At 63.6% G+C, this 19,437-nt stretch overlaps 2 protein-coding genes across 2 annotated transcripts in view; both read left to right on the forward strand.

Moving 5' to 3' along the window:
• The window catches only part of LOC132340936 (zinc finger protein 271-like), an 80,452-nt gene that overhangs the window by 18,406 nt on the left and 42,609 nt on the right, over window positions 1-19,437 (forward strand). The window lies entirely within an intron of this gene.
• Window positions 2-18,192, forward strand: RASAL3 (RAS protein activator like 3; the record flags this gene model as incomplete). Its single annotated transcript, XM_059872056.1, has 18 exons — window positions 2-164; window positions 1,179-1,300; window positions 1,438-1,519; window positions 1,968-2,029; window positions 2,714-2,805; window positions 3,423-3,546; window positions 4,859-4,957; window positions 6,298-6,840; window positions 8,190-8,334; window positions 8,833-8,977; window positions 10,300-10,536; window positions 12,048-12,249; window positions 12,330-12,433; window positions 13,304-13,646; window positions 14,845-14,964; window positions 15,760-15,929; window positions 17,359-17,434; window positions 17,920-18,192. Coding segments are annotated over 18 exons (2,949 nt in total), but the record flags the coding sequence as incomplete, so codon positions are not given.

Here is a 19,437-nt window from a genome sequence, read left to right on the forward strand (position 1 = left end):
CAGCGGGGGACACCAGGGGACAGCGGGGGACACCAGGGGACAGCAGGGGACGGCGGGGGACGGCGGGGGACACGAGGGGACGAGGCCACCCCTGCCGCGGTACCTGCGCTCCGTGGGAAGGAGGAGGGGACAAGGGGACAGCAGGGCGGAGCTGGAGGGGACAGGTGGGGTGTGGCAGCTGCGTGGGTTGGTGGCATCTCGTGGTGGCAGCTGCGGGGGGTTGGTGGCACCTCGTGGTGGCACCTGCGTGGTCGTGTGGCCCTTGGTGGTAGGTCACTGATGGTGGCGACTCCATTGTCACTTGTCCCTTGGTGGCACCTCAGTCATGGTGGCACCTCCATGGCCACTTGTCCCTTGGTGTCACCACGCCCTTGGTGGCGACTCCATGGCCTTGTGTCCCTTGGTGTCACCTCACTCATGGTGGCATCTCCATGGCCACCTGTCCCTTAGTGTCACCACGCCCTTGGTGGCACCTCCATGGCCGTGTGTCCCTTGGTGTCACCAGACCCATGGTGGCACCTCCATGGTCTTGGTGTCACCTCACCCTTGGTGGCATCTCCATGACCGTGTGTCCCTTGGTGTCACCTCACCCATGGTGGCACCTCCATGGTCATCCATCCTTTGGTGTCACCTCACCCTTGGTGGCATCTCCATGGTCTTGGTGTCACCTCACTCATGGTGGCACCACAACCCTGGTGGCACCTCCATGGCCGTGTGTCCCTTGGTGTCACCTCAACCCATGGTGGCACCTCCATGGTCTTGGTGTCACCTCACTCATGGTGGCACCTCCATGGCCATGTGTCCCTTGGTGTCACCACACCCATGGTGGCATCTCCACGGCCTTGGTGTCACCTCACCCATGGTGGCACCTCCATGGTCTTGGTGTCACCTCACTCATGGTGGCACCACAACCCTGGTGGCACCTCCATGGCCATGTGTCCCTTGGTGTCACCTCACTCATGGTGGCACCTCCATGGCCACCTGTCCCTTGGTGTCACCTCAGTCATGGTGTCACCTCCATGGCCATGTGTCCCTTGTTGTCACCTCAGTCATGGTGGCACCTCCATGACCATGTATCCCTTGGTGTCACCACACCCATGGTGGCATCTCCACGGCCTTGGTGTCACCTCAACCCTGGTGTCACTTTTTGGCCCCCACGCCCTGTTCTGTCCCCTCAGTGACCCCCTTGGGGACATCCCCGCCGTTGGTGGCCCCGGTGCCACCCGATGCCACCGTGTGGGACGTGTCCCAGTTCTCGCTGGTGGACGGACACCTGGTGCCACTGGGCAGGGACGAGGAGGTGAGTGTGACATCGGGGGTGTCCCCTGGGTGGTGGCACCTCACGGTGTCCCCTGGGTGGCACGTCGTGGTGTCCCCTGGGGGTGGCACCTCGTGGTGTCACCTGGGTGCCACCTCCCGACCCCGCGCTGTCCCCAGGGCCCGTGGCGGAGCAGAACCCGCGCTGGCAGTGCCACCTCTGAGGCCACCAACCTGTCCCCAGCGGGCAGGAGGGACCTGGGTGAGGACACGGGGGTGGCACAGAGGGGTGGCACAGGGGTGGCACAGGGGTGGTGGCACAGGGGTGGCACAGGGGTGGCACAGGGGTAGTGGCACAGGGGGTGGCACAGGGGTGGCACCGGGGGTGGCACAGGGGTGGCACAGGAGTGGCACAGGGGTGGTGGCACAGGGGTGGTGGCACAGGGGTGGCACAGGAGTGGTGGCACAGGGGTGGTGGCACAGGGGTGGTGGCACAGGGGGGGTGGCACAGGGGTGGCACAGGGGTGGTGGCATGGGGGGTGGCACGGGGGGGTGGCACGGGGGGGTGGCACAGGGGGTGGCACGGGGTGGTGGCACAGGGGGTGGTGGCACGGGGTGGTGGCACAGGGGTGGTGGCACGGGGGATGGCACAGGGGGTGGCACAGGGGGTGGTGGCACTGGGGGTGGCACTGCTGAGCGCTCCCCCCCAGACCCCGACGAGCGGAGCCCCCGGACTGAGCCCCCCCCGAGCTCCCAGTTCAGCAACGTCAAGGTGGGACCGCCCTGTCCTTGTCACCTGTCACCTGTCACCTGTCTCTGTCCCTGTCCCCATCCTTGTCCCTGTCCCTCTCCCCTGTCCCTGTACCCTGTCCCTGTCCCATCCCTGTCCCCATCCCTGTCCCCTCCCCATCCCTCTCCCCATCCCTGTCCCTGTCCCCTCCCTGTCACTGTCCCCTCCCTGTCCCCATGGCTGTCACTGTCCCCTCCCTGTCCCCATCCCTGTCCCCTCCCTGTCCCCTCCCTGTCGCTGTCCCCTCCCTGTCCCCATGGCTGTCACTGTCCCCTTCCTGTCCCCTGTCCCTGTCCCTCTCCCCATCCTTGTCCCCTCCCTGTCCCATCCCCTCCCTGTCCCCTGTCCCCATCCCTGTCCCCATCCCTATCCCCTCCCTGTCCCCTCCCTGTCCCCATCCTTGTCCCCATCCCTGTCCCTGTCCCTGTCCCTGTCCCCTCCCTGTCCCCTCCCTGTCGCTGTCCCTGTCCCCATCCTTGTCCCCATCCTTGTCCCCTCCCTGTCGCTGTCCCTGTCCCCATGGCTGTCGCTGTCCCCTCCCTGTCCCCCTCCCTGTCCCTGTCCCCTCCCTGTCCCCTCCCTGTCGCTGTCCCCTCCCTGTCGCTGTCCCTGTCCCCATGGCTGTCGCTGTCCCCTCCCTGTCCCCATGGCTGTCGCTGTCCCCAGGGGCTGCTCTGGAAGAGGATCCTCGGGGACAGGAAGAGTCGCGGTGGCACCAAAAGTGACCAAGGGGTGGTGGCAGCGCCCGAGGGTGACAGGTAGGGGACACTGCTGGCTCGGTGACACCCCTGTCCCCTCTGGGTCCCCTCAGGGTCCCTTTGGGGTCTCTGGTGACACTGCTGTCCCCTCAGGGGCCCTGGTGACACTGCTGTCCCCTCAGGGTCCCTGGTGACACTGCTGTCCCCATTTTTGTGGTCCTGGTGACATTTCTGTCCCCTCAGGGTCCTTTTTGGGGGTCCTGGTGACACTGCTGTCCCCATTTTGGGGTCCCTGGTGACATTGCTGTCCCCTCAGGGTCCCTGGTGACACTGCTGTCCCCATTTTTGGGGTCCCTTTTGGGGGTCCCTGGTGACATTTCTGTCCCCTCAGGGTCCCTGGTGACACTGCTGTCCCCATTTGGGGGTCCCTGGTGACACTTCTGTCCCCTCAGGGTCCCTGGTGACACTGCTGTCCCCATTTGGGGGTCCCTGGTGACACTCCTGACCCCTCAGGGTCCCTGGTGACACTGCTGTCCCCTCAGGGTCCCTTTTGGGGTTCCTTTTGGGGTCCCAGGTGACATTTCTGTCCCCTCAAGGTCCCTGGTGACATTTCTGTCCCCTCAGGGTCCCTTTTGGGGTTCCTTTTGGGGTCCCTGGTGACATTTCTGTCCCCTCAGGGTCCCTAGCCGCAGCGCTTCCCGCGAGTCCCTGGTGCCACCACCCGAGCTGGACCTCACTGGGGACAACGTCACCGTGCGGCCGGTGCACGGCAGCGTGGTGGGAGAGAGGTTCTGCTTCCAGGTACGGCCCAAAAGGGCACCTGGGGCACCCCAAAAGGGCACCCGGGGCACCCCAGGGACCCCAGAATGGCACCCTGACCCCAAAAGGGCACCTGGGGCACCCCAGGGACCCCAGAATGGCATCTTGACCCCAAAATGGCACCCAGACCCCAAAAAGGGCACCTGAACCCCAAAAATGGGCACCCAGACCCTAAAAAGGGCACCTAGGGCACCCCAGGGACCCCAGAATGGCACCCTGACCCCAAAAATGGGCACCCAGACCCTAAAAAGGGCACCTAGGGCGCCCCAGGGACCCCAAAAATGGCACCCTGACCCCAAAAGGGCACCCAGACCCCAAAAATGGCACCCTGACCCCAAAAAGGGCACCTGAACCCCAAAAAAGTGCACCCAAATCCCCAAAAATGGCACCCAGACCCCAAAAAGGGCACCCTGACCCCAAAAAGGGCACCCAAATCCCAAAAAGGGAACCCCGGGAACCCCAGGGACCCCAGAATGGCACCCTGACCCCAAAAAAAGGCACCCTGAGCCCAAAAGGGCACCCTGACCCCAAAAACGGCACCCTGACCCCAAAAGGGCACCCTGACCCCAAAAAATGGCACCCTGACCCCAAAAGGGCACCCTGACCCCAAAAAGGGCACCCAGACCCCAAAAAAGGGCACCCCAGGGACCCCAGAATGGCACCCAGACCCCAAAAAGGGCACCCAGACCCCAAAAATGGCACCGTGACCCCAAAAGGGGCACCCAGGGCACCCCAGGGACCCTCATTGGGCACCCAGACCCTCCCTCCATCTTCCCTTGGTGTCCCTGCCCCCCTCAGTGTCCCCTCGCTGTCCCCTCAGTGCCCTGTCCCCTCAGTGTCCCCTCGCTGTCCCCTCAGTGCCCTGTCCCCCCTCAGTGTCCCCTCGCTGTCCCCTCTGCGCCCTGTCCCCCCCAGTGTCCCCTCGCTGTCCCCTCAGTGCCCTGTCCCCCTCAGTGTCCCCTCGCTGTCCCCTCAGTGCCCTGTCCCCTCAGTGTCCCCTCGCTGTCCCCTCAGTGCCCTGTCCCCCCCAGTGTCCCCTCGCTGTCCCCTCAGTGCCCTGTTCCCCCTAGTGTCCCCTCGCTGTCCCCTCAGTGCCCTGCCCCCCTCAGTGTCCCCTCGCTGTCCCCTCAGTGCCCTGTCCCCCTCAGTGTCCCCTCGCTGTCCCCTCAGTGCCCTGTCCCCTCAGTGTCCCCTCGCTGTCCCCTCAGTGCCCTGTCCCCCTCAGTGTCCCCTCACTGTCCCCTCGGTGCCCTGTCCCCTCAGTGTCCCCTCGCTGTCCCCTCTGTGTCCCCAGGTGATCACACCTGAGGGCAGCCGCTCCTTCGGCTGCGCCTCCCTGGCCGAGCGCGACCGCTGGATCGAGGAGCTGCGCCGGACAGCACAGCCCAACAAGGTGGGACACCTCGGGGACACCTCAGGGACACCTTGGGGACACCTCGGGGACACCTCGGGGACACCTCGGGGACACCCTGCCACCCCCAGCCCCCTCACCGTGCTCGCCTCTCCTCGGGCTGGGTGGGGAAACTGAGGCACGAACTGCCCGGCACGGAGCAGCCTCAGTGTCGCCGTGTCCCCAAGTGTCCCCTCCTGGCCCTGTGGCCTTTCTTGTCCCCTCCATGTGTCCCCTTGTCCCCTCCTGTCCCCATCCCCACCTCCCCTGTCAGAATTCCCTGTCCCCAACTCAAATCTTCCCCTTTGTCCCCTTTGTCCCTTTGTCACCTTGTCCCTCACCCACACCCCTCTTGTCCCCTTGTCCCATTGTCCCCTTGTCTGTCACTTTTGTCCCCTTTGTCCCCTGACCTTCACCCACATCTCCCTTGTCCCTTTGTCCCCTTTGTCCCCTTGTCACTCACGCACACCCACCTTGTCCCCTTGTCCCCTTGTCCTCTATGTCCACATTGTCCCCTTGTCCCCTTGTCCCCATTGTCTCCTTGTCCCCTTGTCCCCTTGTCCCCTTGTCCCTTTGTCCCCTTATCCCCTTGTCCCTTTGCCCCCTTGTCCCCTTGTCCCCTTGTACCCTTGTCCTTATTGTCCCCTTGTCCCCATTGTCCCCATGTCCCCTTATCCCCTTGTCCCTTTGTCCCCTTGTTCTCTTGTCCCCATTGTCCCCTTGTCCCCTTGTCCCTTTGCGCCCTTGTCCCCATGACCCCATTCACATCCCCTTATCCCCTTGTCCCCTTGTCCTCATTGTCCCCTTGCCCCTTGTCCCTTTACCCCCTTGTCCCTTTGTCCCTTGTCCCCATTGTCCCACTGTCCCCTTGTCCCCTTGTCCCTTTGTCCCTTTACCCCCTTGTCCCTTTGTCCCTTGTCCCCATTGTTCCATTGTCCCCTTGTCCCCTTGTCCCTTTGTCCCCTTGTCCCCTTGTCCCCCCTGTCCCCCTGTCCCCATTGTCCCTTTGTCCCCTTGTCCCCATGTCCCCATGACCCCATCGTCCCCATGTCCCCTTGTCCCTTTTCCCCCTTGTCCCCTTGTCCCCACTGTCCCATTGTCCCCTTGTCACCTTGTCCCCATGACCCCTTGCCCTCTTGTCCCTTGCCCACCTTGTCTCTTGTCCCTTGTCCCCTTACCCTTTGTCCCCTTGTCACTTTGTCCTCATGACCCCCACTCACATCCCCCTGTCCCCATTGTCCCTTTGGCCCTGTCCCTTGTCCCCTTGTCCCCACTGTCCCCCTTGTCCCCACTGTCCCCATTGCCCCACTGTCCCCACTGTCCCCTTGTCCCCACGCCCCCAGGACAACTGCGAGCGCCTGGACCTGTCCCTGACCCTGTGGCTCTACGAGGGCCGCCACCTCCCGCCGCGCCGCCGCCTCCGCTGCCACCTCCAGCTGGACGGCGCCATCTTCGCCCGCACCACGGCCAAGCCGGCCGGCGCCGACGGCCAACTCTTCTGGGGCGAGCTCTTCCACCTGGCCGCGCTGCCGCCGGCGCGCGCCCTCACCGTCGCCCTGTGCCGCCACGACCCCGCCGGCTGGCACCCGGTGGCCTCCGTCACCATCCCGCTGGCCGAGCTGGCGGCGGCGCCGCAGCCTCTGGAGCGTTGGTACCCCCTGAGCGGCGCCGGTGGCGGTGCCGAGGCGGCGCCGGCGTTGCGGCTGCGCGGGCGTTACCGCCAGGTGAGGGTGTTGCCCATCGTGCGCTACAAGGAGTTGGCGGAGTTCATCACCTTCCACTACCGGGAGCTGTGCGGGCGCCTGGAGCCGGCCATCGCCGCGCGGCACAAGGAGGAGCTGGCCGGCGCCTTGGTGCGCGTGCTGCAGAGCACCGGCAAGGCCAAGGTGGGGAGGGGCTGGGTTGGGTTGGGTTGGTTGAGTTGAGTTGGGTTGGGTTGGGTTGGGTTGGGTTGGGTTGGGTTGGGTTGTGTTGTGTTGGATCAGTTGGGTTGGGCTGGGTTGGGTTGGGTTGGTTGGGTTGGGTTGAGTTGGGTTGAGTTGGGTTGGGTTGTGTTGGGTCGGGTTGGGTTGGATGAGTTGGGTTGGGTTGGGTTGGGTTGGATTGGTTGGGTTGGGTTGGTTGGGTTGGGTTGGATTAGTTGGGTTGAGTTGGGATGGGTTGGATTGGGTTGGGATGGGTTGGGTTGGGATGGGTTGGGTTGGGTTGGATGAGTTGGGTGAAGATGGGATGGGTTGAGTTGGGTTGGATGAGTTGGGTTGAGCGAGGTTAGAATGGGTTGGGTTGGATGGGTTGGGTTGGGTCGGGCTGGGTTGGGTTGGATGGGTTGGATGAGGATGGGATGGGTTGGTAGAGTTAGGTGAAGATGGGATGGGATGGGTTGGGTTGTGTTGGATGAGTTGGGTTGGGTTGGGTTGGGTTGGATGTGTTGGATGAGTTGGGTTGGGTTGGGTTGGGTTGTGTTGGGTCGGGTTGGGTTGGATGAGTTGGGATGGGTTGGGTTGGGTTGGATTGGTTGGGTTGGGTTGGTTGGGTTGGGTTGGATTGGGTTGGGATGGGTTGGGTTGGGTTGGGATGGGTTGAGTTGGGTTGGATGAGTTGAGTCGAGCGAGGTTAGGATGGGTTGGGTTGGATGGGTTGGGTTGTGTTGGATGGGTTGGGTTGGATGGGTTGGGTTGGATGGGTTGGATCAGTTGGGTTGGGTTGGGTTGGGTTGAGCGAGGATAGGATGTGTTGGCTTGGGTTGGGTTGAGTTGTGTTGAGTTGGGTTGAGTTGGGTGTGTTGGGTTGGGTTGGGTTGGATGAGTTGGATGAGGATGGGATGAGTTGGTTGAGTTAGGTGAAGATGGGATGGGTTGAGCTGGGTTGGAGGAGTTGGGTTGGGTTGGGTTGGGTTGGGTTGGGTTGGATGGGTTGGTTGAGTTTGATTGGGTTGAGTTGGGATGAGATGGATGCGTTGGGTTGGGTTGGGTTGGGTTGGGTTGGATTGAGTTGGGTTGGATGGGTTGGGTTGGGTTGTGTTGGATGAGTTGGGTTGGGTTGAGTTGGGTTGTGTTGGATGAGTTGGAGCAGGACAGTAGACACGGAAAACCCAACTCAGAAGAGAGCCAGAAGACCTACCACGGTTGACTTGCTCATTCCATGGTCATGGGTGCCACCAAACCCTTTGGTGTCCCAAGTGCCACCAAACCCTTTGCTGTCCCAAGTGCCACCAAACCCTTCGGTGTCCCCGCAGTCCTTCCTGATCGACCTGGGCGTGGCCGAGCTCGACCGCTTCGACGAGCGCGAGGCGCTGATCTTCCGCGAGAACACCTTGGCCACCAAGGCCATCGACGAGTACATGAAGCTGGTGGGGGCCAAGTACCTGCAGGACACGCTGGGTACGCGCGGGGGACACGGGGTACACCCGGGGGGTGGCAGGGGGCAGGACACCCTGGGTGGGAGTGGACATGGGGGTTGTGGGACACCCTGACCATCCATGGGGACGTGGTGGTGACCCCTCGGTCCCCTCATGGGTTGTGGGACACTCCTGACCACCCATGGGGACGTGGTGTGGGTTCTTCTCGTCCATCTCTGTCCTGGTGACCCCTCGGTCCCCTCACGGGCTGTCCCCTGTCCCCAGGGGAGGTGGTGTCATGTTGTGGGTTCCTCTTGTCCATCCCCACCCTGGTGACCCCTCGGTCCCCTCACGGGCTGTCCCCTGTCCCCAGGGGAGGTGGTGACATGTTGTGGGTTCCTCTCATCCATCCCCACCCTGGTGACCCCTCGGTCCCCTCACGGGCTGTCCCCTGTCCCCAGGGGAGGTGGTGTGGGTTCCTCCTGTCCATCCTCACCCTGGTGACCCCTCGGTCCCCTCACGGGCTGTCCCCTGTCCCCAGGGGAGGTGGTGGCCCAGCTCTGCAGCTCCGAGGAGAGCTCCGAGGTGGACCCCAGCAAGTGCTCGGGGCTGGAGCTCTCCGAGCACCAGCAGCACCTGCGGCAGGTGTGCGAGGAGACCCTGAGGCGCATCACCGACGGCTCCGAGTGAGGGACAGCTGGGGACACCTGGGGTGGCACCGAGGTGGCACCAGGGTGGCACCGGGGCCTGGAGAACCTGGGACATGGTGGTGGCATCAGGGACAGGATGGGCACCAGGGGTGGGGTTGGGGATTGTCACCATCCTGGGGTGGGTGTCAGGGTGGACCTGGGGACAAATTTGGGGACAAAGATGGGGATGGGCTCCATCCTGGGGTGGACATGGTGATGGGGACAAGCTTGGGGACAGGATGGGGACAGGGATGGGGGACAGGGATGGAGATGGACACCAGGGTGGACCTGGGGACAAGGTTGGTGACAGCCATGGGGGACAGGGATGGAGATGGACACCAGGATGGACCTGGGGACAAGTTTGGGGACAGGGATGGGGATGGACATCAGGATGGACCTGGGGACAATTTTGAGATGGGGATGGACACCAAGATGGACCTGGGGACAAGTTTGGGATGGGGATGGACACCAGGATGGACCTGGGGACAAGGTTGGTGACAGCCATGGGGGACAGGGATGGAGATGGACACCAGGGTGGACCTGGGGACAAGGTTGGGGACAGCCATGGGGGACAGGGATGGAGATGGACACCAGGGTGGACCTGGGGATAAGTTTGGGGACAGGGATGGACATCAGGATGGACCTGGGGACAATTTTGAGTAGGTGATGGACATCAGGATGGACCTGGGGACAAATTTGGGGACAGGGACAGGGATGGACACCAGGATGGACCTGGGGACAAGTTTGGGATGGAGATGGACACCAGGATGGACCTGGGGACAAGTTTGGGGACAGGGATGGAGATGGACACCAGGATGGACCTGGGGACAATTTTGAGATGGGGATGGACACCAAGATGGACCTGGGGACAATTTTGGGATGGGGATGGACACCAAGATGGACCTGGGGACAATTTTGGATGGTGATGGACACCAGGATGGACCTGGGGACAAGCTTGGGGACAGCCATGGGGGACAGGGATGGGGATGGACATCAGGATGGACTTTTGGACAAGTTTGGGGACAGGGATGGTGATGGACACCAGGATGGACTTGGGGACAAGTCTGCGGTCAGGGATGGAGATGGACACCAGGATGGACTTGGGGACAAGTCTGGGGGCAGGGATGGGGATGGACACCAGGATGGACCCGAGGACAAGCCTGGTGACGCGCATAGTTTTGGTCACCACCCTTCCCTCCACACGGAGACAACCACTCCCACCCCTTGATGCCCACCCACCACACGGTGCCACCACCCCCTCCATCCTCCCGCGGTGGCACCGGCGTGTCCCCTGTCCCCATCACGCTGTCCCCGGGCAGGTCCTTCCCGGCGGAGCTGGGCCAGGTGTTCGCGGCGTGGCGGGACGAGTGCGCGGCGCGCGGCAAGGCGGCCATCGGCCAGCGCCTGGTGTCGGCCTCGCTCTTCCTGAGGTTCCTCTGCCCGGCCATCATGTCCCCCAGCCTCTTCGGCCTCGTCCAGGAGTACCCCGGCGAGGCCACCGCCCGCAGCCTGACGCTGGTGGCCAAGGTCATCCAGAACTTGGCCAACTTCACCACGTAGGTGGCCACCATGGGGACATCCCGTGTGGGCTCTGTGACCCCCTGACCAAGATGATGACCATGGCGGTGACCCCAGACCATGGTGGTGACCCCTGACCAAGACAATGACCCCTTGACCATGGTGTTGACCCCCCCTGACCATGACGATGACCCGTGTGACCATGGTGGTGATCCCTGACCATGACCATGGCAGTGACCCCTGACCATGATGGTGACCCCCTGATCATGATGGTGACCCCAGACCATGGTAGTGACCCCTTGACCATGGTGGTGACCACTTGACCATGACGGTGACCCCTTGACCATGGTGGTGACCCCAGACCATGGTGGTGACCCCTGACCATGATGGTGACCCCTGACCATGATGGTGGACCATGGGACCATGGTGGTGACCCCTTGACCATGGTGGTGACCCCTTGATCAGGACCATGGTGGTGACCCCTGACCATGATGGTGGACCATGGGACCATGGTGGTGACCCCTTGACCATGGTGGTGACAGGGGTCACCATGACAATGACCCCAGACCATGGTGGTGACCCCTGCCCATGATGGTGGACCATGTGACCATGGTGGTGACCCCTTGACCATGACAATGACCCCAGACCATCGTGGTGACCCCTGCCCATGATGGTGGACCATGTGACCATGGTGGTGTCCCCTTGACCATGACAATGACCCCAGACCATCGTGGTGACCCCTTAACCATGATGGTGGACCATGTGACCATGGTGGTGTCCCCTTGACCATGACAATGACCCCAGACCACTGTGGTGACCCCTTGACCATGACGACAGCACTGACCCCTGACCATGACAATGAACCCAAACCATGGTGGTGACCCCTGACCATGACCATGGTGGTGACCCCTTGACCATGATGATGACCCCTGACCAAGACGATGACCCCAGACCTTGGTGGTGACCCCTGACCATGACCATGGTGATGACCCCTTGACCATGACAATGACCCCTGACCATGACAATGAACCCAAACCATGGTGGTGACCCCTGACCATGACCACGGTGGTGGCCCCTTGCCCATGACCACGGTGGTGACCCCTGACCACGACCATGATGGTGACCCCTTGCCCATGACCATGGTGGTGACCCCTGACCATGGTGGTGACCCCTGACCATGACAATGAACCCAAACCACGGTGGTGACCCCTGACCATGACCACGGTGGTGGCTCCTTGCCCATGACCACAGTGGTGACCCCTGACCATGACCACGGTGGTGGCTCCTTGCCCATGACCACGGTGGTGACCCCTGACCATGACCATGGTGGTGACCATGACCACGGTGGTGACCCCTGACCATGACCACGGTGGTGGCTCCTTGCCCATGACCACGGTGGTGACCCCTGACCATGACCACGGTGGTGGCTCCTTGCCCATGACCACGGTGGTGGCCCCTTGCCCATGACCACGGTGGTGACCCCTGACCATGACCACTGTGGTGACCCCTGACCACGACGACGACCCCTTGACCGCGGCGTTGACCCCAGGTTTGGCGACAAGGAGCCCTACATGACCTTCATGAACGACTTCCTGGAGCAGAACTGGGCCACCATGACCGAGTTCCTGCAGGCCGTGGCCACCGCCGAGGCCAGCGCCCACATGGCCACCTACGACGGCTTCGTGGACCTGGCCCTGGAGCTGGCCACGCTCCACCTGCTGCTCTGTGACATCTTCTCCAGCCTCGACCAGGTGCCACCACCCCTCTGTCCCCAGCGCCGGGCCGCTGTCACCTCCTTGTCCACCCGTAATGTCCCCGTGGTGTCCTCCAGGCCACGCAGGAGGAGCTGGAGCCGCTGCCCACCATCCTCAGGGCCATCAGGGAGGGGACACCTGTCCCCGTGTCCGTCCGCCTCAGCTCCGCCGCCGGGAGAAGGTACCGGGGGACACCTGGGGACACCTGGGGACACATCTGGATGGAGATGGGCAGGGATGAGGGGACTCCAGTCCTGGTGGGATTGGATCCATCTCCTGACCCCACATGGGACCAGAAGGACCCCAGACCCTGGTGGGATCTGAGGGATCCCAAATCCTGGTGGCATCACAGAGACCCCAGATCCTGGTGGGATCTGAGGGACCCCAAATCCTGGTGGGATCAGAGAGGATCCCAAATCCTGGTGGGATCAGAGAGGATCCCAAATCCTGGTGGGATCAGAGAGGATCCCAAATCCTGCTGGGATCTGAGGGGCCCCAAATTCTGGTGGGATCTGAGGGGATCCCAAATCCTGGTGGGATCTGAGGGGATCCCAAATCCTGGTGGGGTCTGAGGGATCCCAAATCCTGACACCCACATGTCCCCGTTGTCCCCCCTGTCCCCTCTGTCCCCGCAGCCCCCACTTACATCCCCATTGTCCCCACTGTCCCCACTGTCCCCACTGTTCCCACTGTCCCCATTGTCCCTCTGTCCCCTCTGTCCCCAAAGCCCCCACTCACATCCCCATTGCCCCTCTGTCCCCAGTGTCCCCATTGTCCCCACTGTCCCCTCTGTCCCCACTGTCCCCACTGTCCCCATTGTCCCTCTGTCCCCATTGTCCCCATTGTCCCCATTGTCCCCATTGTCCCTATGTCCCCTCTGTCCCTGCAGTCCCCACTGTCCCCACTGTCCCCACTGTCCCTGCAGTCCCCACTGTCCCCACTGTCCCCACAGCCCTCACTGTCCCCACTGTCCCCACTGTCCCCACTGTCCCCACAGCCCTCACTGTCCCCACTGTCCCCACTGTCCCCATTGTCCCCTCTGTCCCCGCAGCCCCTCGGAGCCCCCCAAGCCGGGCTTTGTCCCCCCGCGGGACCTGGCCAAGCACAGCCCCCTCATCAAGAGCCAATCCCTGACCAGCGTCCGCCGCCTCCGCGGCCACGACAGCGAGGTGACAACAACGGCGACAGACCCGGCGACATCCCCGGGGACATCCCCGGAGTCACCGTCCCCCATCCCGGTCCCGGCCCCGGTCCCGGCCCGGCGCCGCCGCCACGTGCAGCGCGCGCAGAGCGTGCCCGCGCAGGGCAAGGGGACACGGCCCGAGCCCGACAGCGGCACCGAGGTGACACCGCCCGAGGGTGGCACCGCGTCACCTGTGCCCGGGGACGGCCCGGTGAGTCCCGCTGAGGCCAGGGTGGCACCGATGGCGGTGAGGGGTGGGGTGGTGGTGGCACTCTGGGGTGGGCGCTGGTGGGCTGGGGGTGTGGTGGCATTAACGGGGTGTGGTGGCATTAATGGGGTGTGGTGGCACTAACGGGGGTGTGGTGGCATTAATGGGGTGTGGTGGCATTAACGGGGGTGTGGTGGCACTAACTGGGGTGTGGTGGCACTAACGGGGGTCTGGTGGCATTAATCAGGGTGTGGTGGCATTAATCAGGGTGTGGTGGCACTCTGGGGTGGGCGCTGGTGGGCTGAGGGGTATGGTGGCACTAACGGGGGTGAGGTGGCACTAACGGGGGTGTGGTGGCACTAACTGGGGTCTGGTGGCATTAACCAAGGTGGTGGTGGCACTCTGGAGTGGGCACTGGTGGGCCGGGCGGTGTGGTGGCACTAACGGGGGTGTGGTGGCATTAATGGGGGTCTGGTGGCACTAACGGGGGTGTGGTGGCCATAACTGGGGTCTGGTGGCATTAACGGGTGTCCCGGTGGCACTAAAGGGGTGTGGCGGCACTAACGGGGGTGTGGTGACATTAACGGGGGTCTGGTGACATTATCGGAGCTGTGGTGGCACTACTGGGGATCTGGTGGCACTAACGGGGGTGTGGTGACATTATCGGGGGTCTGGTGGCACTAATGGGGGTGTGGTGGCACTAATGGGGGTCTGGTGGCACTAACGGGGGTGTGGTGGCACTAACGGGGATGTGGTGGCATTATCGGGGGTGTGGTGGCCATAACTGGGGTCTGGTGGCATTAACGGGTGTCGCGGTGGCACTAACCGGTGCCCCAGGGACAATAACGGTGTCACGATGCCATTGATTGAACATTACCGGGTGTCGCGGTGCCATTACCGGGACATTACCGGGTGTCACGGTGCCATTACCGGCTATCCCGGTGCCATTACCGGGACATTACCGGGTACCCAGTGACATTACCGGGACATTACCGGGTGTCACGGTGCCATTACCGGCTATCCCGGTGCCATTACCGGGACATTACCGGGACATTACCGGGTACCCAGTGCCATTACCAGGACATTACCGGCTATCCCGGTGCCATTACCGGGACATTACCGGGTGTCGCGGTGCCATTACCGGGACATCACCGGGTACCCAGTGCCATTACCGGGACATTAACGGCTGTCGCTGTCGCAGCCCCGGGGGAAGCTGCGCTCGTCGGCGTCGCTGCCCCGCAAGTCCACGGTGCCGTGGCAGCGCCTGGCCGAGGACGCGGCGGCCCCGGGCGAGCTCTACGCGCTGCGGCCGCTCGAGAAGGTAACCGCGGTGTCCCCCGGTGTCCTCCGGTGTCCCCCGGTATCCCCCGGTGTCTTCCCGGTGTCCCCCGGTGTCCCTCGATATCCCCCGGTGTCTTCCCGGTGTCCCCAGCACGGGCGGCTGCGGGAGGAGGTGACCGGGAATGGGTGACACCTCCCGGTAACCTCATCCCCGGTGTCCCCAGCCCCCGGTACCCCCCGGTACCCCCCGGTGCCACTCCCGGTGTCCCCATCCCGGTGTCCCCAAGCCCCGGTGACCCGGTCCCGGTGTCCCCAGCACGGGCGGCTGCTGGAGGCGCTGCGGGAGGAGCTGGCGGAGCACCGGGAGCGCCTGGAGCCCCCAGTGTCCCCAGCCCCCGGTACCCCCCGGTACCCCCCGGTGCTACTCCCGGTGTCCCCATCCCGGTGTCCCCAAGCCCCGGTGACCCGGTCCCAGTGTCCCCAGCACGGGCGGCTGCTGGAGGCGCTGCGGGAGGAGCTGGCGGAGCACCGGGAGCGCCTGGAGCCCCCAGTGTCCCCAGCCCCCGGTACCCCCCGGTACCCCCCGGTGCCACTCCCGGTGTCCCTGTCCCGGTGTCCCCAAGCCCCGGTGACCCGGTCCCAGTGTCCCCAAGCCCCGGTGACCCGGTCCCGGTGTCCCCAGCACGGGCGGCTGCTGGAGGAGGTGACCAGGGCTGGGTGACACCTCCCGGTAACCTCATCCCCGGTGTCCCCAGCCCCCTGTACCCCCCAGGGACCCCCTCTCTGCCCCCATCCCGGTGTCCCCATCCCGGTGACCCGGTCCCGGTGTCCCCAGCACGGGCGGCTGCTGGAGGCGCTGCGGGAGGAGCTGGCGGAGCACCGGGAGCGCCTGGAGCGGGCGGAGGCGCGGGCGGCGCGGGCCGAGGAGCAGCACCGGGAGCGCCTGGAGCGGCTGCGGGGGCAGCTGGAGGAGGGCAACGCCCGAGCGGCCAACCTGGCGGCCAGGTGGGGCTGGGGGACCCCCAAATTGGGGTGGGGGGTCCCGAAATTGGGGTGGGGGGTCCTGAAATTGGGGTGGGGGGTCCCGAAATTGGGGTGGGGGGTCCCGAAATTGGGGGGAGCACACCTGGGGTGTCACTGCCCCAAAATGGGGCACGAGGGCAATGCCCGAGCGGCCAACCTGGCGGCCAGGTGGGGCTGGGGGACCCCCAAAATGGGGTGGGGGACCCCAAATTGGGGTGGGGGATCCCGAAATTGGGGTGGGGCACCCAAAAATGGGGCATGAGGTCAACGCCCGAGCGGCCAACCTGGCGGCCAGGTGGGGCTGGGGGACCCCCAAATTGGGGGGGGGGGGTCCCGAAATTGGGGTGGGGGGCCTCGGAAATGGGTGGGGGTCCTAAAAATGGGGTGGGGCACCCCGAAATTGGGGTGGGGGGACCCGAAAATGGGGCATGAGGGCAACGCCCCAGCGGCCAACCTGGCGGCCAGGTGGGGCTGGGGGACCCCCAAATTGGGGTGGGGCACCCCGAAATTGGGGTGGGGGGTCCCGGAATTGGGGTGGGGGTCCCGGAATTGGGGTGGGGGGTCCCGGAAATGGGATGGGGGACCCAGAAATGGGGTGGGGGGTCCCAAAAATGGGGTGGGGGGTCCCAAAATTGGGGTGGGGGGTCCCGAAATTGGGGGTAACACACCTGGGCTGTCACTGAACAGGAGAACCCCAAAATGCGGCCCCAGTTTGGGGTCCCAGTCTGTCCCAGTCTGTCCCAGTCTGTCCCAGTCTGTCCCAGTGTGTCCCAGTGTGTCCCAGTTTGGGTTCCCAGTCTGTCCCAGTCTGTCCCAGTTTGGGTTCCCAGTCTCTCCCAATGTGTCCCAGTTTGGGGTCCCAGTCTCTCCCAGTGTGTCCCAGTCTGTCCCAGTTTGGGTTCCCAGTGTGTCCCAGTCCATCCCAGTCTGTCCCAGTGTGTCCCAGTGTGTCCCAGTCTGTCCCAGTCTGTCCTAGTCTGTCCCAGTTTGGGTTCGCAGTCTGTCCCAGTGTGTCCCAGTGTGTCCCAGTGTGTCCCAGTGTGTCCCAGTTTGTCCCAGTCTGTCCCAGTTTGGGTTCCCAGTCTGTCCCAGTCTGTCCCAGTTTGGGGTCCCAGTCTCTCCCAGTGTGTCCCAGTCTGTCCCAGTGTGGGTTCCCAGTCTGTCCCAGTCTGTCCCAGTCTGTCCCAGTCTGTCCCAGTGTGTCCCAGTTTGGGTTCCCAGTCTGTCCCAGTTTGGGGTCCCAGTCTGTCCCAGTCTGTCCCACTGGTTCCCAGTTTGGGTTCCCAGTTTAGGGTCCCAGTCTGTCCCAGTCTGTCCCAGTGTGTCCCAGTCTGTCCCAGTTTGGGTTCCCAGTGTGTCCCAGTCTGTCCCAGTCTGTCCCAGTCTGTCCCAGTCTGGCCCCTCCCCCCAGGCTGACGGCGGCCGAGCGCAGCCGCAGGAGCGACCTGGAGAGGCTGAGGGGCTGCGAGGAGAGAGAGCGGGAACTGGTGGGGACACTGGGGACACTGGGGACACCGGGGGGACACTGGGGGGGACACTGGGGGGGACACTGGGGGGGACACTGGGGACACTGGGGGGGACACTGGGGACATTGGGGACACTGGGGACACTGGGGACACTGGGGATACTGGGGACACTGGGGACACTGGGGGGGACACTGGGGACATTGGGGACACTGGGGACATTGGGGGGGACACTGGGGACATTGGGGACACTGGGGACATTGGGGACACTGGGGGGGACACTGGGGACACTGGGGACACTGGGGGGACATTGGGGACACTGGGGACAGAGGGGACAGAGGGGACACTGGGGTGACCTAGAGGGTGACCCAGAGGTGACACGGAGGGTGACAAAGAGAGGACCCTGAGGGACACAGGGGGACACTGAGGTGACACAGAGGTGACACAGAGGTGACACAGAGGGTGACCCCTGGGTGACCCCCGGGTGACACGCGTGTCCCCTCCGGCAGGAGCGGCGCCTCTCGGGGCTGGAGCAGGAGCTGCGCAGGGCCCGGGGCCACCCCCGCGGTGTCCCCAAGGTGTCCCCAAGGGGCTGCCCCGAGGACGACGGCGATGCCACCAGCGTGTGACACCGGATGTCCCCAAGGTGTCCCCAAGGTGTCCCCAAGGGGCTGCCCCGAGGACGACGGCGATGCCACCAGCGTGTGACACCGGATGTCCCCAAGGTGTCCCCAAGGTGTCACGCCCCCCCAGTGTCACAGGAATAAACGATGGCAATGTCACCTGTCCTGTCCCCAGCTCCTTGGGGACACTTGGGGACACTTGGGGACATCTCCATGTGACCCCATTCGGTGTCCCCAAAGTGTCCCCTTAATGTCCCCGTGGTGTCACCTTGATGTCCCCAGTGCCACCCCAGTGTCCCCTCAGTGTCCCCATGGCGTCCCCTCAGTGTCCTCTCAGTGCCACCCCAGTGTCCCCTTGATGTCCCCAGTGTCCCCCCAATGTCCCCTTGATGCCACCACGGTGTCCTCTCAGTGCCACCCCAGTGTCCCCATGGTGTCCCCAGTGCCACCCCAGTGTCCCCTCAGTGTCCCCCCAATGTCCCCATGGTGTCCCCTCAGTGTCCCCTCAGAGCCACCCCAGTGTCCCCATTTTATCTCAATTTAGGGGGACATTGGGGACATTTTTGGGGACCTTTGGGGACATTTTGGGGACCTTTGGGGACATTTTTGGGAACTTTTTTTGGGGCGTCACCCCAATTTTTGGGGGGTTTTATTTTAGGGTTCCAGGATTTTTGGGGGTGCCACGCCCTGAGGGGTGCCACAGGTGTGCCTGGGAGGGGGTGGCACCCCTTGAACCCATTCCAAGTGTCCCCAAATGTCCCCAAACGTCCCCAAATCCCTGACGCAAAGCACCGAGCGCACACAACGGGATCGCTTTTGGGGTCACCCCGTTTTTGGTGCATCCCCCAAAATTTTGTAGGGTTTTATTTGGGGGTTCCGGGTTTTTTGGGGTGCCACAGGTGCCCGGGGATGCTGAAGGGTTCCCCTCAATGTCCCCCATGTCTCCAAATGTCCCCAAATCGCCATTAATGACATCACGAACCGCACACAATGGGATCGGATTTGGGGTCACCCCGGTGCCGTTTTTGGGGTTTTTCACCCCAATATTTTTGGGGTGCCGGGATTTTTGGGGGTGCCACGTCCTGAGGGGATGGCACAGGTAACCCTGGAAGGGGATGGCACCCCCTGAACCCATTCCAGGTGTCCCCAAATGTCCCCAATAACACGAACCACATACAACGGGATCGCTTTTGGGGTCACCCCGTTTTTGGTGCATCCCCCAAATTTTGTAGGGTTTTATTTGGGGGTTCCGGGTTTTTTGGGGTGCCAGAGGCACCTGGGGGGATGGTGAAGACCTTGATGTCCCCCTAAACCCCATAAACCCCCCTTTAGTGTCACCCAGATGTCCCCAATAACACGAACTGCACACAACGGGATCGGATTTGGGGTCACCCCGGTGCCGTT

Source organism: Haemorhous mexicanus, chromosome 34, assembly GCF_027477595.1.
Source record: "Haemorhous mexicanus isolate bHaeMex1 chromosome 34, bHaeMex1.pri, whole genome shotgun sequence".
Classification (NCBI taxonomy): Eukaryota; Metazoa; Chordata; class Aves; order Passeriformes; family Fringillidae; genus Haemorhous; species Haemorhous mexicanus.